We start from the raw sequence: 22,631 nt of genomic DNA, 5'->3' as shown, positions 1-22,631 counted from the left end.
ACATCCTTCAATAACCAAACTGAGACGCGTCTCACTTGATACTGCACTGTACACTTTGGATGACCATTCCTGACAGTAACTGAGAGGGGCACTGAAACTGACATGAGATATATTTAACGTAATCCTTCTCAGAGAGGGACATTGCAAGCTAGGGTGCAAGTGCATACCTTAGCACTACAATTTTTTCCCCCAAAAATTTCATGTCTTTGTCTATTTTTTATATTTAAAAAAATTAAATTTAACTAAGAAATAATGCCATTTTATTATGCTCTAACTCTGGGGGGCAACCATACTATCAGCAAAATATTCATATTTTTAAGAAGTAAACCCTTGTATTTGTTGAGTCCCCCAAGCATTTTTCCAATAAAATAAATGAGTCTTTTCACTTGGTTGTCATCTCCTGTATCCTCGATAAAGTTTCTTATGTCTAAGCAAATCTTGTAACTGTCCTAGCAGTAGTTTTGTCTGGTTGAAAGGAGACCATTAAAGATTAAACCATTTCTTGACTATATTATGGCTAGCAAGTGAATATTTTTATATTGTTAAAAGATTTTGGCTCTCTAAAAATTGTATCTTTGTTAGATGTACACACAGGCACATTGCCATAAGTGCTTTTGCAGCTTCCTTATGCTTAAACAAGTTTGTTTTGCCATTGCTGGCAGCAACGGATCTTTTGTTTAAATGTATAAATCATTATTCTGTATAATGGTGTATCTAATACAGTACTTCATGCCACTTCCCTTTTTCTTTAAGTTAGTCACATGATATTTTTTCCCCTTTCATTTCAGTTTTCTTTGGAGAGTAGGCCCCACTACACAAAAATCAGTATGTAAAATAGCCAGGAACAGAACATGAAGATGTGGTTAATCTGTAGTTTCACATTTTGTTAACCAGCCAACACAAGTGATCAGAGGCCAATACAAATATCACAGCTGCATTTTGAAATAGCACTTTGCTTTCAAACATCTGTCAAATCACTCACTTCAGAGAAACAGATTTACTTTAAAGGCAGTGCAAACAATTAATTAAAACACTTACTGTAATTCAGATTCTGTTCACAAAAACAAAGTACAGAAGGTCTGGGAATAATTGTGCTTTGTATATGTGAATGGAGAACACTTGCAGTCTTTATTCTTCTGTCTACTTCATTACAGGGATCAGTGAACAACTATCTTAACAGAAATCTTCTGTTACAGAGGTATATTATAATGACAACCTATACTGTTTACTACTGTTGGAAACATTTTTTTGCCTCAAGGGAAGAACTGCTAGTTATAATTTATACTTTTTTTACTTTCACAATCAAGATTTCTGGCATCTTCTAAACGCAGAACCTACTATACATTAGCTACAATACATGCCGTGGCTAATGAACCAGTTAACCTCTAATTGTCCTCCAGTGGCCACCTGTGTAAACACTCTTTGGGCATTATTAATGTTTGAATTGCTGTGCGCAAGATATTGAACAATGGAGCTGAGTGACTAAGAAGGAGGCAAAGAAGGAAGAAAAAAAAATTTTTCAGAACAATACCTTGCTTTTTAAAATGTAAAAGAGCCACATGCAAATCTCAAAATATTTAAATGCTTAATATTTTTCAATAGAATAAAAATGTACCAATGAGATAAAACATGTTTACAAATGGTTAAATAGACTTTTGGACATCATACATTTTGTTTACTAAATTTGAGCTGCTTTAGGTTGCGAAAAACATTGCAAATACATTATGTTATATGCCTCTGTAGATGTCACCATCTAACAGAAACAAAAATAACTCTTACTGCCTTGCTTTTTGGTTTATATCAGACATATCCTTTTACTATTTAAGTGAAACATAAAATAAATTGCAATAAGGAAAACCATAATTTGACAAATGAGACTTCAAATACAGCAAGCAATTAGTTTAACCAAGACATAAGTAGTGAAATGGTGACAAAGCAATACAGAAAAGTCACATTTCCAAGTACAAAGATAGACTATGATAATTAGAATAAAACAGAAAGGCAATAAAGTGAAAACTACTAACAGCAGAGTTGGATTTAAATGACCAACTTCTGTTATTTTGCACTACAGCCAGAACTTTAGCATCAGAATGTTCAAACTTGACTACTGAGAGTAGTATCTGTGAGTAATCCACCCATGTTTCAAAAGGTTAAGTATCATACTCTGCGCAGACAATTACCTCTATAAAGTTAGAACAGGAAGACTGAAAAACAGGTGGTGTTTTTAGCCTGCAGTGCTGGCTAAGAAAATGTCTTTGGTATAATGGAATTGAGATAAGGCTTGGGCATTTCCCCTTTAGACTCTCTAGGGAAATATATGAGGAAATGCACTGCGTAGATGTGATTCCTGTCAAAAAGGTCTCTGAAACCACAGATTGTTATCACCTTTTCAATTGAATTATTCTAAAGAAATTTACAAAACATGTTTGAAATCCATGGCAGAGTGCTGTCAGATGGCCTTTCTGACATTGTAATTTTCCTACTCAAAACTATTTAGTTCCCAAATGACAGTGTAAAGAAACAAAAAAAAATTAAAAGTAACTGATGAAATAAAGGTAAGATTTTTACTATGGTGTATCTATGCACAAGTAATCCTTTGCCAAGGAAGTACTAGAAGTTTTTTAAACTATATACAATATATACTGAAAATAAACTAATGATATCATTCTCATTAATAGGTAACACAAAGATACTGCATTCTCCAACCCACTTAAGTCTAATTCAGGGTTGCAGGAGCCTCTCCAGTAAGTACTGGGACCACGACAGGAACAAAGCATTTAATTAAAATTCCTATAGTGTTATATATTGGAATTTATAATTAGTAGAAGTATCTTGTGTCAGAGTTAGTAATTGTCAATTGTATAATCAATATAATTAAGTGACAAAAAAAAAAGTATCATTCTTTTCTTTGCCAGAATTTGATTCAATCAACTAATTTCTGCCTTGTCCCCTTTATTTCCAGGACTTGCCATAGCTTACTGTGACCCTAACTGCAAAAATGTGGTACAGAAAATGGATAAATGGAAAAATGTATTGAATGGTTTATCAATAAACATCTTCCCAAGTACAGGAAGTAAATGGTCTTTCACATCTATTGTGCCAACAACAGTCTAAAAACAGTCTAAAAATGCATGCTAGGTTAAAATGTTCAGAAAATTAATTTTTGCTTTTTTTTTTTTTTTAAATCAAGGATAAAATAAGAAGCTGCTGTGTACACCATATTTAGAAATGTCTAACTTGAAAGGCTAGAACAATCCATTCAGCAATTCAAATAAAGCTAAACAAACAAAGGAACTGATTAATAACTGTGTCTGGTATTTCCATTTAATAGCATAAATTCCTTTAACAACATGAATAGCTTTCTGACATTTTCCTCATATTGATTATATTGATCAAAATGTGTCCAGAAAAGTGGATGAGAAGAACATATTTAAAGTTATACTTATTTTGGGTTTATTTGGATGCAATATTTTACTCCAAAGTTAATTTGAAAAGAAACAGAGCTATATGAAGTTAGGAAGGAAGAAGTGGAAACCAAAGCAGAACCTAGCAATACTATCCTATAAATGTTGCTTAATTTACTGCAGCTATCAAATGTTTCAAGTCCCTTGAATGACAAATAAAACAGACACTACTTGTGAGGTAAGGCTAAATTCAAAAATAGGTTATGTTTCTGGACACTATGTCTAACCAAATTTATTTGTTACTATGACATTAATCACACATTTTATTTATTAGTTAAAATAGGATGCAAACCATTGCAAGGTGAGTAAATATTTCTCTTGACTTATGGAGTGCACTGATAAAACTGAATTGACTGTACATTTATAAAGGTAACTTGTCAAAAATAAACTAGAAAGACCCAAGAATAAACTATGTCTTATAATTTTCTAAGTCTGCTGAATCCTGGGCAGAAAGCAAGCAAGCATACAGTGCAAGGCAGTAGCAATCCCCTAGACAGAGTGGCAGTCCATGCAGGGAAACACACTCAAACACACACGTCAATTTAGTGTGATCTATCCACCTAAACTAAATTTTGGACTGTAGGAGCAACTCTCAGCACCCGGAAGAAATCCATGAAGACACAGGGGAAAAACAAACTCCATAATGTAAAAATCTACTGCTTCAACTCACGGATTTAAGCAACAAATAAAATGGATGCAGTTGTCAATAATTCCAATATAAATGCATGAAAACAGGAATACCACTCATCAAATGTCTTTTATAGCAACTTTAGTTACCAACAGTTGATTGATGGGCAATATAAATCTTATCCAATGATATGTGCTAAAGAGACCATACTAATTGTACATTTATGGATATGACTTAAGATTGAAGCTAGCCATACCCGAAAAACCACAATGAAGCCTGCATGAGCAATGTAAGTGACACAGGATGTACTTAATCCATTGCTTTCAGTGTAAAAATAACAATGGGCTGTAGTGAGTACAGGAACTTAATTAGAAATGCATAATCTTTGTGCAGTATTCCATTACAAGAACTTGAATTTCTCATCTTGAAAAAGTGGCAGATGGATGAACTCATTATAATGGAATGGTTAAAGAATACATTTGTTTCATGTTTGCTTTGAAATCTGGGCATAGTATGCATAGATGTATAACTATTTTATGTGGAAATAATAGTATTGCTTCAAAACCATTTATTTATAAGGCGCAAGTCAATATACATCACTGTTTTCTATACCTATATATTATTTCCAAGAACTAAAAGAAATACACCAAATAAGCAACAAGTCCACTCCATTATTATGCTTGTTGGTTTACTCTATTTCTAAATTTGGTTGATGCCTTTATCCATGACAAATAACATTTTCAGGATAAGTTTTTTCTTTTTTTTGTTGTTGGGGCACAAACAGCAAAACACAGAAAGAAAGTGGACCAGAACCTGTAGGGTTTAAAGTCTAGTTTCTTGGCTACTACATCCAACCCTTCTTATATCATTTTTAAAGCTCATAGTCAATGTTCTACCTCAGACAAAAATCTTGATAAGGCAGGTGTCAGTCAGAGGATGCAAGATTAGCAACTTTATGGGAGGCCAAAGCAAATGACTTCTAACAGGTAATATTAATGTAGACTAAAGTATATTTGTAAACTTAATTAAAAATTATTTTGATGATTGATATTTTTTAATTGTATAGTACAAAACCGTAAAATCCTTTTGTGAAATTGATGTAAACGTTGGATCCTAATTTTGATCACTTCATGTAGCTGGTAAATTTCAGATGAAACGCATTTCTGTATACAGGTCAAATCATGTAGCAATGAAATTTTCAGAATAACAAATACTTTTTGTGGGCCCAAACAAATGTTAATACATCATCATGGTAAATTAATTTAATTTCAATGAAATGTAAATTTCAGTATAACAAAAGTTTTTTCAACCAAAAATGGCCACCTAAGATAATAATGCAATACAAAAAATACTTAATGCCGTGCCTACAATTTTTGCATCAAGTCTTGGGAACCCTGAAACAGGCTCTCTCAAAGAATGAGAGAGTCTGTTGCAAAATTTCCAGTCTTAGCAAAAATGTAGGTGTGACATCACACACATAGCCAAATTCAGAGTCAGTGCTCCAGCTAGCAAGCACATGAGTAGTTGTGTTGTGTGCGAATACTGTACTGTTCCAGTTTCATAGCAGTCTCAAATTTTTCTTTGAGAGGAACACAAAAAGTGAGAAATGGCGTCAGTTTATACTGAAAGAAAAATGAATAATCCTCGAAAAAGTTGATTTCAGAATGAAGAAAAATGATGTGGTGAAAGCATTCAGAACCATGCCTTAATCTTCATCTAACATCTTGTTTTCATTTTGTATTTTCATGCCTGTATTTCTATCTCATTTTCAAATAAAATATTTTTCTGAGAAGTTTTTTTAGAACTCATCCTAATGTTGATTTTTTAAACGCAAATGATTACTATTAAAACTTATTTAATATATAACATGGAATTTCATCCATTGGTGGACCCACTTTTTCTTTACAGCTCAGAAGGCTGACTACTTCAAGCTCAGTTAAATCAAGACAACATGCTACAATAATGTCCCAAATCAGTAATTTTGTTCATAATCTGTGATCCACACATCAAAAATATGAGAAACAGAAAATAGGATGCACACAAAAAGCAATTCAGAATAAAACAAAAACGAGAAAACAGAAAAGCAAATAAAATTCACCCACAAGTGTTTGCCCTGAAGAAGTGAAAAGGTCATACTATATTTTTCCATGCATATCATGATAACTAATAAGATATCTAACTGTATGGCAATGGCATATGAAGGGTATTTAAAAAAAAAAAAGTAAAGAGGCAGAATTCAACACTAATGAAGATAAGACATTTATAAATATACATATACATGCATACCACACACCTTGACAACAGCAATTCCCATTTTCGACTTCAACAGCAGTCTTTACACTGTGGAAGAAGAAAACCCAGTCAGCTACTAGTTTGATTTTAAATATTGATTACAGTGTTAAAAATGTATTGTTACTTGTGTTTTGATAAAAAGTATTTGTTCAACTATGTTTACTTGTCATATATTAGGTAAAAACTGCTTAATATATCAATATGCTACTGAAGATTTGGAGAACTGTTGTCAGTGTGTTGATATGAAGCAAACTCTCCAACCATAAATCCAAATTGGCTAATCTACACCGTCTTACTGTGGAATATTGAATTATCTTCAAAATGCTGTTGCTGACTCAAAGTTACCTGCTCCTTTGGAGCAGAATAGATATCTATATGGTTCTCACATGTTAAAAAAATTGACACCTTTGGAAGCTGACCTTTTTAATGTTGCAAATGTCGTTATGCAATTCTTGGCAAATGGTTGTTCAGCTTTATGAATAAAAACCTTTAGATGTTCTTTTTCTAGGTGTGTTCTTGACATATTCACACATACCAAAGAATTCCCAGGTGAACTATGCTGAAGATATGCTAGGATTTGCTTATTCATATTACTAGGGGTACCCATCAATTTCTACCAAATGGAGACAATACGATGTACCTGTCATTCACCTAGACCAACATGTTCAGGGTAACACCAGCAAAGGCAGAATGATACTAAACACTCAATATCAGTAGGGTATTTAAGCTCCACCACATCAAGATATCCATCCCAGGAGTAGCAAAGAGTGCATGATGAAACATATTTAATGTGACAAAGTCACATTTTTCAACTGCTGACTAACTGGTCTTCGATCTTTACCCAAATGTTAATTCCTACAGCAACAGGCAGTGAGTGCACTGTACCTAGGACAATGCAACATTGCTCTGTTGAGGTTTCAATAAATGTTTAATGAATAAATACCTGCTCTTACACTAAATGAAGTCTGAAGTCAATTAATTTAGAAATTTCCCTCTGTTTAGATCTAATACGATAAGTTTTCATCACTGAAGTTCTGTCAATAAGACCCCTTAGTCACCTTTATTTAAGCCTGACCCAGATCTTATATTCTAGATATGTCTAGCTGAAATTATCAATAGCATGACACACTTTACATTTCATACAATACTTTTACATTTCTGGAACAACGAATCTTTATTGACTTTTGTACTTATTCAACCACCATAGCTATCTCAAGGAATGATAGTGTCCTCACAGGTGGCGCAGTGGTAGTGCTGCTGCTTTGCAGTAAGGAGACTGTGGAAGATTGTGGGTTCGCTTCCCGGTTCCTCCCTGTGTGGATAGCGCTTTGAGTACTAAGAAAAGCGCTATATAAATGTAATGAATTATTATTATTATTATTATTATTACAAGGAAGTGGAGATTTTTTTTTCAGAAGAAGGAGTTTCAAACAACGTGGTAAAAATCAACCACAAATTATTGTTGAAATGGAATTTTTTCCATTTGAAACATCACTCTAAAAAACAGGAAGCTGAACAGCAGGTGGTGATTACTTGTATTTCTGGTGTTTGACGTATTCTTTGTTAACCTGAGGAAGACAAAAGCTAAAATTCAACAAAGAACTTTAGCTGAACTAATAGTTGCATGTTGTTATTATACTTCTAAACTCTTTTACCTTATTTAGAACTCTTGTTATTTCTCTGACTGTATATTATTTGTTCTTCTACTTATGACAGCTAGCAACAGAAAACTGATGAAGTGCAGATTATGATGAGACAAGCATAAGTGTTTTTCTTTTCAAACAGTAAATGCTATACACACACACACAAACACAGTCACACAACAATAATACACAAAGTAAATAAGGTAAAACTTAACTAGTGTGTTATCACCGCACGGATCCACCTCTGCTATACACATTGTCCCCATCTCAGCAAATGTTACAATTAAAGGGTAAACTATGACTTACTATTGTGTTCAGTAAATGCAGCATAATAGTACATGGAAGTTTTCACAGGTAAAGCACATTGTAAAATGTAGTCTGATTTATAATTTTGACGCTTAGATCCTCTTCTCAACAAATGAATATGTTCATACTAAAATGGAATTCAAAGCATTAATGGGGCCATAACATTTTGTTTGAAAAAACTGAAGAACGACAAGACTGAAGTACTCGAAATTGCAGCAGTACTATAGAATATGCATGGTGATATGCATAGTTTTGTTAGTATTTAGTTAACAGCACCATAAACTGTTTGGATAAAAAAAAAAGCAAATGTCACTTTGGGAACTTTCCCCTACCAACCGCGCTATGTCCTAAAACTGTGTAGGAGATTATAATTTGGTAAAATCTTTGTAAGAGTAACTAACACTGCTGAACAAAAAAATCTACAACGGTGGGCTTCAAATGGCAGAAACAGGAATCTGTTCTTTTTGGAGACTAGTCTTGCCTGTTGAGAGTGATCATAGACAGTATTGCTGTGACTGATATGGCACAAAATGTTTACACATAAAGACACATTTGTACTAGAAGCTAAGCAACGAACAACCACCAAGTACATCTCTTCACTAAAAGTAATGTGCTAATTTGATAGTCTAAGGTTAACTGAACTCTGTAGTCTTGACGGAAGGAGGAATCCAATTTTCAATATTCTCAGACACCATAAAATGCATTCAATAATATTTTTTCAGCAAAACAATGAATCATGTATTCAAGCACATCTATAGAAAGCAAGTGCCTTCAAAATTAAAACAGAAAGCACTTCTTTACACAAATGTTTATGAAAATCTGGAATAAAGTAAACACCATATACGTAAATCAGACAGCCTGACAACTTTAAAAAATATTTATGTATATATTGTGATTATGCATTTATTAGGTAAACTAAGAGGCAGGACTGAATGGTCTCATCTTATTTTGTAGCATTTGTATGCTTAGGAATCACATTTGCACACAAAACGAGCAATGAAGAGTAACATGGTTAGCTATACCAAATGTTGAGGTTTGCTATACATAACACACATAACCACAGCTAGATAACACTGTATGATGCTCACAATGAAAACATCATAATAGGACAAACAAATACAGCCTGAATAGTGCACACCATGAACATTTGAAATGCTACCACATCTCAAATGTACAGTATACTTCAGTACTACAGTTGTTAGCAGGATAAACACCTATCAGGGCGTTACGAAGCCTAGCTGTCAGCCAAATTTAATCTCACACAAATGGCTTATACAGCTGGGAAACTGAATTTTACAGCAATAATGATTACAAGACTCAATCTGAAAAGATATTCAGTTCAGGACAGTTGTACAAAAAAGGCATGTCTTCTTAGTCTAGCTGGTGCAGAAATTTAAAAAAAATGCAGTGATAATAAAAACGATATAGTATTTGTAATAACACCACAACAGTGATAAATTACTAATCAAACCAAATGCTGTACACAATAGCATTAAAAATTAATAAATATTCAACAGTTTCAAATTCAACATTAATATAAGATATAAACGTGCAACATGTATAAGACAGAACAAATAAGTCAGACAACGAAAATAACTTAGCCATGGAAAATTTAATAACATTGACCTGACAACTCATTGGCAACGTGGGTGCTTACAAAATGAAGTCTCGGTCAAAGGTCAAGCAGAAGACTGCATGCAAGTTAATAATTTAATGAGTCTGCTGGTATGTCATTGAATTCTATAGTATTACTTGCACTAGACGGCACAGGACTATTGGGATGTGGGGGGTCTAATATGATGGAGAGCAGGCTATTAGAACCCCTTACTTCAGGGTCTTACAATCTTGAGAACCAGAGAAAGAATACAATGGAATGACTGTGCATAGTACTTTTCATCATCTACACAGATGTGGTTCCTTACATGATCATCAGGTCTACCTTCTTGCAAATGTTGTTATTCCTTGTAATTTTAGCTAGGCCTACATCTTAAGATTGCAGTTCATGTTGTAAATATACAGTACACAGCTAAAATGTTTTAATAATAAAACTGTCCAGCACAACTTCTGAACATAAAACAGCTTTTCTTGTCAAAGTCTCACATTTGTTATTTTCAGCTAATGGCTTAAAGCTGGGACAACACCTTGTTATTCAGAAGTCAAAAACGGAAAGAAATGTTTTCTCATAAAACTCTTCATAAAAAAGTTTTAGAAAATCTATACGCATTACATTAAACAAAGAAAAGAAATAATAATCTAGACAGTAATTAAAATCTTTTACACACAATTCTTCTTAGTGATCACTACACCTAGCTAAAAATGATTGCAAGTCTAACAGAGCATACCAGCCATATTACAGATTTTAAACAAACATGTTGTCACTATTAAAATATAAAAAAATAATTTTTTAAAAAACAAGCATTTTTCCAGCAATGTCAGTCCAATGACAAAAGCACTTCAACAATATTGTTTGCTTTTACAATACCTCACGGTAAACTATAAAAACCTGTATATAAATAATATATATTATTATATATATTAAATATTAAATGATTTAAAAAAAAGTTTGCTTCTGGTACATAGCACACAGTGAGGACCTAACAGCAGTATGCATCCTTTGCACATTTTTTGTGAGCAACATATGCCTATTGTACTTAAATCTGAAAACATTCAAGCATATTTGTCAACATTAAGTAACAATATTCCACCTATTCCAAAAACAAAAGCAATACATAAGTATGGCGGACTTCCAACAAACAGACGAGTAACAAACAACCAGAGTAACAGACTTCATTCTTAATTACAAACACCCTCTCGAAAGGGTGGTATTGCTAACTCCTTCTTCGTTTCCATCCACAGTTCCAAACAGGAAGGCCTAAAAGACCCCTGACCACATTTCCCCTCCAGACCCAGAAATCCTACCTCTTCCAGGAGAATTCTCTAAATACAAATCAGCTGTCCATCAGAAGTGATCAGAAGGGACCTGCATTTCAGGCAGTGCCCATCCACTGGCAAATTGAACCATAGCTAAAAATGTTTATTTTGTGTAGTTTTTAATTTTGGTTGAACCACTAAACATAGTTTATCTGAGCGGTGCTCTAACTCTTTGACACTACATTACATATAGTATATAAGTATACACACACACTTCACTATATTCACTTATGCCTTACTATCTATCAAATGTACCCTTGCTATGTAAAGTACAGTGTTGTGCACTGGTAAGTGCATTTTGACAAAACCACTATCACTAACAGTACAAGTATACATTCTATTACATTATACACTTCGCTTCAATTTATGGATGCTAATGTTCGCATAAGTAAAAAATAATGCCTACAAAATACAGACAAAGAAAATATCTATTTTCAAACAGAAAAACCAAGTAATGCCATATTTTTTGTTGGTTTAAAATGACAATTATTGAAACACAATATTTGACAAAATGTTTGCAACAAGATATATAGTTGAAACACTCTAAATGTGCCAGAGTACCTGCAATAGTCAAAAAAGTCTTTTGTGTTCACTTGCAAATGCGAGTTTGTATTATAAACCACTTGGTGACATCTCCCCTTCCCACATCACTTTAAACATGTGAATTTTCAGTCAACATTTCAGAAGAAAAGCAAGGTCGCTGTTGATTTGCAGCTCAATCTGCACAAAAGGCCATTAAAGATAAACACAATTCATGTGTGCTTGAAGAAAAAGCTACTACACTAATTAAGTGTGTACCGCATCACTTCAAATACAATACAAAAAGCACAGGCATGTAGATAGAGCATGATGTGACATGTCTTACAAGTGTTGTTTCTTCTAAAATATAAGGTGTATCTACCTAGCTTCTGAATATGCATTACCATTTCAGAGATCCTGAAAACATTTAGTACCATTCTGGAAAGGGCAATAGCCCAACAAGGGGTATACAAATATGCTTAATTTAACTCTTTTAGGGCGGATGTCGACTTTTGTCAACAGGAGGGGTTGAGGGCGAATGTCGACAAAAGTCGACATACAGGGATAGAGGGCGACAATCAGCTGTTAATGGCGACAAAACTCATTGTCACGTCACAGGCATTCCCTCTGTGCTTGGAGGAATGCTAGACTCGTTGACTCAGCAAATGATCATTGCGTGTGTGTGAGTTGCGAAATGTAAACAAAGACAACATGGCATCAACATCTCACGAGGGAGCGAAGCGAGTCGAGAAAACAAAATACTCGGCAGATGACATTTTGCACATTATCGCGGAGTCGGACTCTGATTTTTCAGAGTCGGATTTCATAGACAGTGATCAGGAGATTGAGGAAGAGATTGAGGAGCCGGCATCAGCTGATTGGAGAACAGCTGATGCCGCCCCAGCTGGTCGGCTGGCAGCTGAGCACATTTGCGCTGCCGGTACACCTACGGCAAGGTTCACATGGGAGGAATACCCAGAAATTGATCCATGGGAGCCGATCTGGCTACCTGACTTCACAAGAAGGCACGGCTTGCTGCTGGACACGACAGATCACCAGCTGTTGAACTACTTCAGGCTGCTTTCTCCTGATGCTGCTTTTCAGCTACTGTCAGACGAGACAAACAGGTAGACAGAGAAATTTTTTGAATTGCGGGCTGCGGTTGCATCGCATTCTCGTTTTTCAAACTGGAAACCCACAACAAAAGACGAGATGAAGCGTGCTGTGGCATTACAAATAGAGATGGGACAGAACTGGTGATATAACTTCAGGGAGCATTGGTCCAAACGTGCTTTGTCCCCTGGTGGCTTTGGACAGGTTATGCAGTGTGGTGATAGGTACGTGCTGCTGCAAAGTTTTATTCACTTCTGTAATAAACAGAAGCAAATCCCATGGGGTGAGCCAGGCTATAATGCCATGCATAAAGTTCATAATGTTTCAGAAGATGAAAAGAGGTGACAATCCGGTTTTCATGCGGGCAGAAAACTTGGTGGCAGTGGCATGGCACGATGGCAAATGGGTGACTTGTCTCTCTACAGTACACACTAACAATATATGTGAGAAAGTGCAGCAACAGACCATTGAAAAGTAGGCACCAAACCAACGCATATTGTAAGGAGTGCAATGTGGCAATGACCTGAAATTGGCTGCTTTGAGCGAGATCAGACTTTGCTGTGTAAAATGTATGTGATCAGTATGTGAAATCATATAGTATGCAGGCTCATATAACATGCAAGACAGTAACATTTGTCAAAAGTAAATATTTTTTGTTGATTTGATATGTTAAACAATTGCTTTGTGTTCTTTTTAAAAAAATGTTAGTTTTTGGAAAAATATTCAGCCCTGGGAGATAAGAAACAAAAAAAAAAATTAGCCCTAAAAGAGTTAAAGAAAGATTTTAAACCAACTGTACGCAAGAGACAAGGGTGCATTCTAGAGTGTTTTTTTCACATGAAAGCATGGATGCGAATAAAAAACACACACACAAATAACTGCTTTTTACATTAGCATGTAACTCTTGTTGTGAGATTCAAAGTGCTGCTTATTATATACAGAATAAAAAGCACATTTTGTCTGGTTGCTCTAGATCAACAGAGTATGTGCAACTGTAGCAAATCCTCAAAGTAATGTGGTCAATGGTGAGGGGGTGGGAATCCATTGGCAGCCAAAGTAAATATGAAGAAATCACAGCACATAAACCCGAAAACCTTCAGTGTACCTGCAGCTGTGCCTCTTTTGTTTTTATGTGTATGGCATGATGAATGTATACTAACATTTGGAAATAATTTTGACAGGAACAAGCTAAGTGTGCCATGGAAGAAAAGAAACTGAGTTCAGTTCCTAGCACTTTCACAAACTTTGTGAAGTTTTCATGCCCTTCCCAAATTTCTGCTGACAATTTTCAGAAAGTCTGCATGTTAAGTGGATTTGACTTATGAAAGTAATTAGATATGAGCAAGCATCTGTGCCCTGCAATGAACTAACCAACCCTGTCCACAGCTGGTTCCTGCCCTTCTCCAAACGCTGCCTGGATAGGCCCTGGCTACCTGTAATACACAGTAATAGAAAAAACTAGGTAAGAAAAAATGATAGGTCATATATACGGATGCATACTTATACCTCTATCTGTAAGGGTCTCAATAAAAAGAAAATGCTTGTAATTTTTAACTTTGGAGTAGAGAAACTAGCAATAATTTAATTAAATATAAATTGAACTTTATAGCTTCAGAGGTGGAAATGTGATGTAGGCCTTCTTCTATAGCTATGGTCTACTGCCAATGCAATGAACTGAACACTTAGGAATAAGGTTGGACCAAGAGATGAAACACTTTATTAATGCAAGTTATTAACCAGGAATTCAAAATAATCCTGTTGCCAAAACCAGAATGTTAACCAAACTTGAAGTCAAAATGGGAATTGCTAAGTTTCCAAAACCAGAAGTGCATTAAATCACTTGCAAACTCTTCTTTATCCACAATCTCAGATGGTAATAGATTTCTGAAGCAGGGTTATAAAGCTTATAAAGTTGGAGATATCGTGTGACACATCATCAGGAACCCTATCATCTAATAACCGGTAGCTGATTATGGGACAACCAAAATGGTGGTGCCCAAAATAACACAAAATAGCATAACAGTAGAATGAAAAAACATAATAAAATATACGTAAACCCAGAGACTTAATAGAACAGGACCAAAACAATCATACAGAATTGGTCTCCAACATTTAAATCTCCCTGAAATACAAAGAGTCCCAGAAAAATTTATTAATACAAGAGAGAATTTTTAACATTGTCTTCTTAACCATAACATACAGAATCTTTAAGACAGACACTTATGAATAATTTATGATGTACTCTTGTCTCTTGTTTTAAAGATATTTTCAAAATTCATTTGAATTTAAAAAAAATATGAATGGAGGATGCAAGCTATGGTGCATGCAATAGCAGCTAGACTTAACATACAACAGAATTCCACAAAGGAGAACACTAAAACAGGCCCTATCTGGCAATATTCCACTTCACTTAATAAATAACAGTTAACAAGGCAAATACTGCACTTGAGGCTTGCCAGCAAAATGTGTGTGGATACATTAAAATGAATACATTTGTTACAGACTATTTCTGGGAAAGCATTCAATAGGATGTAATGAAGGAAATAAATATCTTTGAAAATGATATTGTTTTTTCATTCAAATTTAAATGTGAATTTAATTGTGAATTTCCCATCGGGATTAATAAAGTATCTATCTATCTATCTATAAAATGTTATATACTATAAAAAAGAACAGATCAATTAGTCTTTAAAACTGCCACAATTATCACTGATTTATTTTACAGATTGCACATACAGAACATTAAATACAAATGGACCGTTCTCTAAATTTTCTGGAACTGTATTTGTTCAACTAGCAACACCTCAGCTAACAAATGTTAGAAGCCCATCCTAGATACTACAGCACTATGAAAATAACTGTTATGCATTCATTTCTTATCCGGAAATATTTTGACCATAGTCACAGTATGTCAAGTATTAACTGCATTGAGAACACACTTACAACTGTTAATTAATGTACATGACCCATATCTTAATAGTAGGAGGACATTCATGAATTTATTTTAGCAGCCCACTTTTTCCAGTTCAAGGTTACGGTTAATGCAGAAGCAGAAAAAATTAACTATTTAACCCAACATGTCCTAGACTGATGATGAAGCAAAATCGCCATTAGAAGCAGAACTATCGTAAACATTGTCACACAAGGAAGATACAAAACAGAAAACACTATTTATCTTGAAAACAATATATTGAATCCCAATTATCATTACTATCAACATCGAATGTTGACTTTTATTATAGTGTAATAGCCCATGCCAGGGAATGAGAAATATATTAATTCCGTCTCAAAATACAGCTTAAACTACTGCAATTTATTTTTCTATTTGTGAAATTTTACAATTGATATTTACACAGTATCTTGACATTGAGCAAATTCAAATATTACTAGAGTTCTAAAGCACAGGAGGGCGTTCTTCTGGCACTGACAATACTACATTGAGAAAATGAGAGATTAAAAAGAAATTACATACAATTATGATTACATATCTATTTCACCGTTTGCATTATTTATCCCAGAAAATAAATTAGGGATAGATATATATATATATATATATATATATATATATATATATATATATATATATATATATATATATATATATACACACACACACACACACACACACTTGCTCGCTTTGCTTGCCAACCCTCCGGCGGGCACTATGAGTTAGCCACTTCGCAGCTCTGCCGCTTGCATATGGGGAAGCAAATGTACAATTTAAAACAGATTGCTATTTTCAATGGAATGCATAATAGACCTAACTATTTTACATTTCAGCGAGCAATTAAATAGTAAAAAATAGTGAAAGGTAAAAATTTAAAGAAAATTATGTTCTGTTTGGTTTTGAAATTAACACGTAAATACTTTTAAAACTTACACTTTTACTGTAAAACTTCAGTAAAAATAATATATTGAATTAACTTTTCGTCAATACTGCATTGAATTTTGATTCCGTGTTTGGACTTATATCGTGACAACGCAACGTATAATTACCTGTTCTAATAGATAAACCGACTTTTTCGAATGCTTGTCCCAGTGATTTGTTAATTGTCAAAGCAAAAGCTATTCTAATGGGAAACTGTAAATGCTTTAATATGAATGGCATATCAAGATCTCCTTTGGTGTCTAATGTCATCCATGGAAGATGTACTACATTACCTTTCTTGTCGCCTGTTAAAATTTTACATGTCAGAATTGTTTGACTAATTTTGAATACAACTAATCTTGTCCTATTGCATAGCCCGTCACTCATACATACATTACACAATAACATTACGATACATCCTTCTTTCAAAAATAATTAGGCCGGTGGAAGACTGGATGGTGTTAACGGTTGTAGATATTCTACAGGATATTGTAAGGGATGAAATTCTTCAATAAGATTTGGATATAATAAGTCTTCTTTCATTGGAAACTTAGTGTGGAAAATGTACAAATTTATAAGAGCTGAGAGCGCAGGAAATCTGTCTGACAAAAGCATTTACACGAATGAGAGGTGAGTGGACCTTGGGCCTGGGCCGTTAAATGGAAATGGCTGAGAGGCAATAGTCTCGTCTCGCGGGACTTGAAAAAATCACTTGGCAATAGTCTCATCTCAAGATTTTCTTATATATACACACACACACACAGATGCATACACTCATACAGTACATAATTCTTTTCATTGGCCTTGTGCTAATGCAAGACTTACCCTTTGAAAATATAGATTGTTGAAATCGTCTCCAATTCGTCGCAGTTCTTGAGCCACCATTTCTTCTGGTCGCATCTCTTCTGGCATTGAGGAGCGTCTAGCTCTGGTAGGACCAGATGAAGCCTGTGGCATGTCTAAAAAAAATTGACATAAATTGATCATAAAGACAAAAAACCTAATGACAACAAAAACCATCACAGTGCATTTTGGCATACTCAAATAAGCCTTCAAAGAATGTTTGAACACTGGGTGCTTTATACAATTAATGTTGCATTATGTCAGTGAACAGAAATAAAATTAACAGTGGACAAAAAAACAAACCAAAAAAATTCTGCATTTGAAAATGTGAACAGTAAAATATCTTTATCATTATGTTTACTGTAAAAGCGAGGAAGCCGGTTCTTCAGCTCATCTGGCATCAATCCATTCTCTTCTGATGCTTACAAAAGATCATAAATACTCATTCAGGGAATTAATACTGTGGTTAAGAGGCTGATACTGAAATTGTGCCTAAACTTTCACAAAGGGTTTTCTGTAGTAGAGCCACTTCATGCAGAGAAAGTAACACTAAATACTAGCAAATGATAATAAGCAAGATATTACTAGCACTCTGTACACTTGGTTATAGAAACTACACGTTGACTCATAACAAACTTCTGTTGTTTATAAGCTTTTTTTGCAATGATATATAAATGTAAAACTGTATTTGTAGTATTATACATACAACTAGAAATGCATTGTTTTGTTACAACACAGATGTTTTAAAAGTTTTCACATGGTTATGTTGACTCATGTTTCCTGCAGCATTAAAGACATGGAGGTGGGTGGCAAGTCCAAAGTAAATTTTAAATAGAATAATTCAGGGTTATACAAAAAAAATATCTTTCTAGCATATGACTTTCCTACATGGGTCCCTACACTACACACAAACTCTGCTTCATATTCATTTCCCAACCTAATTTTGGGCTTAGCCGTGTTTTTGCTTCCTTTCATCCATCTTCTCACAGACATATTATTAAATTTGCCCCAACTGCCTCCTGTACATGGTGATTTAGGTCACCTTTAAATCAAAACAAATTCATTTCACTTTGGAAATTAAATTAGACTTTAAAACACATAAGGGAATGTAAACACTTGATTTATACCAAATTTTAAATGGATGAATTAGTGATTTTACTGAAAAAAAAAGATTATTAAAATGCTGAATAGTTATTGAAAAGTAACAAGTGGTGAGACACTGACAAAAGTGGAGAAGGAAAACACACATTATATATAGATTAGTGCTGGCTGAACACTAAAATTGGTGGCTTTGGTATCAATAAAGGATAACTTAGGCCTCACCACTTTCCTCTTCATAGCTATGAAGTTCTGATTGCATCAAAGTGTGTATTTTTGTTTAACGAGGTCTATGGAACTGACATTTTTCCACAAATGCTGTAGCAAGTGTCAAGGGAAGGGGATGGTAGGGATTCAGAGGAAAAGTGATTTTTACTTCCCTTACTGACATGCTGGTACCACACCATTTAAAAATTTGGGTTTTCTGGCACTTTTCCAGTATCGATATCCAATAAAACCTTAATACAGATATATCACAAAGTTGCTGCTGAAAACTAAATTACATGATGCGACACTCCGTGTAGTGGGACCAGACTACACACTAAGTTTCTTGTAGTTCGAGACTGAACGGGATCAAAATTAAGAGACGGGGAGGCACAGACACAGACACAAAAAGATAGCATTGCACAAAAAAAAAAAAAGTAGGTTTTATTTACAACTGGACAGAAAACAGTATCAGGTGGGCTTTTTTTTTTTTTTTTAAAAAAACAGAGTCCTCACTACAACTGACAAACAAAACATAAAGAAGCAATGTCCCAACAAAATTGTGAAACTGTATAATATTTACAATGTAAATCGCAAGTCCCCAAATTAAAAGAGTGAAAAACAAATGCATATACAAAAAAATGAATAGTCTACCTAAATAAAAAATGATGACAGTTAGATACTACATAAAAAACACATTACTTCCAATATGATCGACAAAAATATTTACAAAGAGAAAAATTGTATATACAAAAAGACAAAAAGTGCACTACAAACCCAATATATATATAAATATCTCCACCAAAACTATACTATAACTAGGAGATATCTATATTTCCACGTATAAAAAGTAAATATATACAAAATAAGGCACAAGTCACAATATTTGATGTACTACGAAGATTAAACTACACCAAAGTCTCACTCACCACCACGACAAAGTCAAAAGACAACTCCTGCAGGCAGGAAGTGTCTCTTATACTCCGTGCCACTCTGCCGACAAATCATAGAGCATTGCATCACCTTCTAACCAATCATGGGTGATGCAAGCATGTTCTTCTGTCACGCTGCATCCACCCCTGCAAGGCCTCTATTAAAATACTAGCAGCCTCTTGGGTGTGCATATACACACACACATACACAGAATGAAACGTGAGCACGTTCAAATCCGTATCTAAGGTAAGTTAATACGTCTCTTTATAATACTATTATTAGAATTAACCTCTGGGATCCCTTTTCCTTTCTGCAGTACACTAAACACTGTGAACTTCTTTTCTTTTACTTCAGAGGAGGATGGCCATGAGTTGCTGGCAAGGAACCAGGCAACTTTCTTCAGGAAAACATAAGTATAATATATTGAGTTATTTCACCACATGCCTTGATTTTTTTTTAAAACACCTATGTAATACCCTGCTTTAGTTTCACGGTTAAGATTTATAGTAATTTGGTGCATATTTTAGCATACATTTTCTTACTTTGCACAACAAAAATTCACTGATTAAATCCACAGGGTACAGAAATTGGAAGTTTTTTCTCAGCCTGCTGAACTAAGACACATAAAGGAGCCCGAACTAAACTAGCTACATAAAAAGTGATCTTAGAAATCCATTATAATTTTAATGCAGTAGAAGTGACTGTGGTTTGTGGAGTGAAGGTTTTAGTGGACAAGGTGAGTTAGCAAAGGGAAAAAAAAGTTGAATAAGTAGAAGAATAGACAGAGCATTGCAGTAGAAGGGGAGAATGCCTGGGATGTGAGTTTTATTTGTGGTGTTAATCACTGGGTAAATGTTCAAAAGTCTGCTCCTCGCTGTCCATTGGGTGAAAAGCGTACTCTGAATCAATAAAAAAAAAAAATCCTCATTCCGAGTGCTTCATTATGTCGGATTCATTACTGCAAGAGCAGCAGAATCTAGGAAACTAAAAAAAGCTAGAGAGTTTTTAGCATTCTGGAGATTAAAGGAGTTGTCTAGAGTGACTTTGTAATTAATAGAGGTTGTAAATCCTAAAAGGTTAATAGAGGCAATGATGCTGATGTAAGGCGGACCCTTAGCAGTAGTCCTTTAACTCTTAAAGCTGGTTTCTGGAGCAATACAGGTCTGGTGCAAGGCCTAGGTAGGAAAAAACTAAACTCTATCCAGCTAATGAAGATGCTAGTCTAGCTCACTCCCATTCTCTTATACACTGCCACTCAGTTGACCTGATGGTACCTGTCTGAGGCAGAGAGTGGGAAGACCTTAAACTGCATGTCTGCTAAAGGCATGTTTAAGGACACTGAGGCCGTCATCATGGGGAATGACTGTGTAATGAGAAGTAAAGTGCATTATAATGATAACGATGTCAGGACCCCAAAATTGAAAAGCTTTCAAGTAAGCAGACAACGTGGATAGTATTTTGTAATTATGAAGTGAGACCGTTGTGTCAATATAATGTCAAAAAAATATGAAATGCGAGTTTTGTGTCATGCAGAAACGATACAGCCTATAGAATTGTCTGGTTTGTGAATTGTTGGGAAGAAGGTAAACGTGAAAGGGTTTTCAACAATGAGAAAGGCATTACTTCCAACTGATCATCATCTTGAAGATCCAGTGAGAGAGGAAGAGAGGCAGCTGACCTCTGCTATGTATATGTTCTTCTGCTAGATGGCCACCACATCAACTCTTTCTTATTGTGTGATGACAACATCATCTCAGTGGTGCAGTGGAAAAAATTAGCTTTATAAACTTATGTATTTTGTATAAGAAATGCATATGTATTTACAGACATTACTTAAATAGCATTAAATTATTAACTAATAGTTTTTAAATAGCTGCATTTAGGTCTGGACCATGATACCGAGCCAAAAATTTAAAAAGTTTACTCTAAACCCATTTGATTAGTGTGTTCAACCCTCCCATTTCACTTAAACCATGCTTTTGTGACAAGCATCGATAGTTCCTATAGTCCTATTTGGGACAATACATTAGCTTGGGAATTCCAATATGCTGACCAGCGATTCCAAAATGGGATACTTCTGGGCCAAGGGCTCAAAGATTACTACAGTTGTAACTATTCACTCTACTTAACTGCATTATAATGCACTTTAGTACGAAGGAACAGATCATGCCAATGCATTAGTAATGAGAAACAAACCTTTGTTGCTCAGAGTTTTAAAAAATAAAAAAGATAAGCAAGGAAACACCAATGTAATACACAATAACTGTTACAATTGTTTTCTAATGAAAACAAAGGAAAGCAGTATACCACCAAACCAAATGCATGTCAGATGAAAAAAAACGTGTAAATAATCATACAAGGTGTGACAGCAACTTGTCTGTGACACTACAGAAAGTGATCTGGCTGCAGGCTTTTCCTCTTGGCTAGTGAATCACAGACCTGATGTCTGCAAAAGATAAAATCTTATGTTTTGTCAAAATGATAAAGATTCAGGTATTGTTTTCTTGCTTGCACCAAGGTGAATAACAGGATGCAATTCTGTAGTGGTAGTGGGGGTGGATTTTGTCTCCTTTGTCCTGTCATTAGGATTACAATAAAATAGCTTTCTAGACAGCATATAGGCCAAAGTCATCTACTGCTAAACAAAAAAAGAAGGAAGAGTGAAATAATGTGATAAAGAAAAAAAAAGAATAACTTCAAATTCACTATTATCTAATGCAAGAAAAGGCTTTTATAAGTCATTTTACAGAAGTTTTTACCAGTCTTATCAAAATATCAAACTGCTCCTT

At 34.6% G+C, this 22,631-nt stretch overlaps 1 protein-coding gene across 8 annotated transcripts in view; it reads right to left on the bottom strand.

Moving 5' to 3' along the window:
- Nucleotides 1–22,631, bottom strand: part of bcl2l11 (BCL2 like 11) — a 46,613-nt gene that overhangs the window by 6,245 nt on the left and 17,737 nt on the right. For 4 of the 8 annotated variants that reach the window (XM_028797264.2, XM_028797265.2, XM_028797271.2 and 1 more), the window contains exons 3-4: nucleotides 17,590–17,723; nucleotides 14,268–14,329 (exon numbers count right to left, since the gene is read on the bottom strand). In XM_028797264.2, the coding sequence (XP_028653097.2) occupies nucleotides 14,268–14,329; nucleotides 17,590–17,723 (196 nt within the window). Of the gene's footprint in view, nucleotides 1–6,385; nucleotides 6,433–14,267; nucleotides 14,330–17,589; nucleotides 17,724–22,631 lie in introns of all 8 variants that reach the window. The other 4 variants (XM_051925427.1, XM_028797266.2, XM_028797269.2 and 1 more) reach the window with 4 other exon arrangements.

Source organism: Erpetoichthys calabaricus, chromosome 3, assembly GCF_900747795.2.
Source record: "Erpetoichthys calabaricus chromosome 3, fErpCal1.3, whole genome shotgun sequence".
Taxonomy (NCBI): domain Eukaryota; kingdom Metazoa; phylum Chordata; class Cladistia; order Polypteriformes; family Polypteridae; genus Erpetoichthys; species Erpetoichthys calabaricus.
This window is presented reverse-complemented; position numbering and strand designations above follow the sequence as displayed.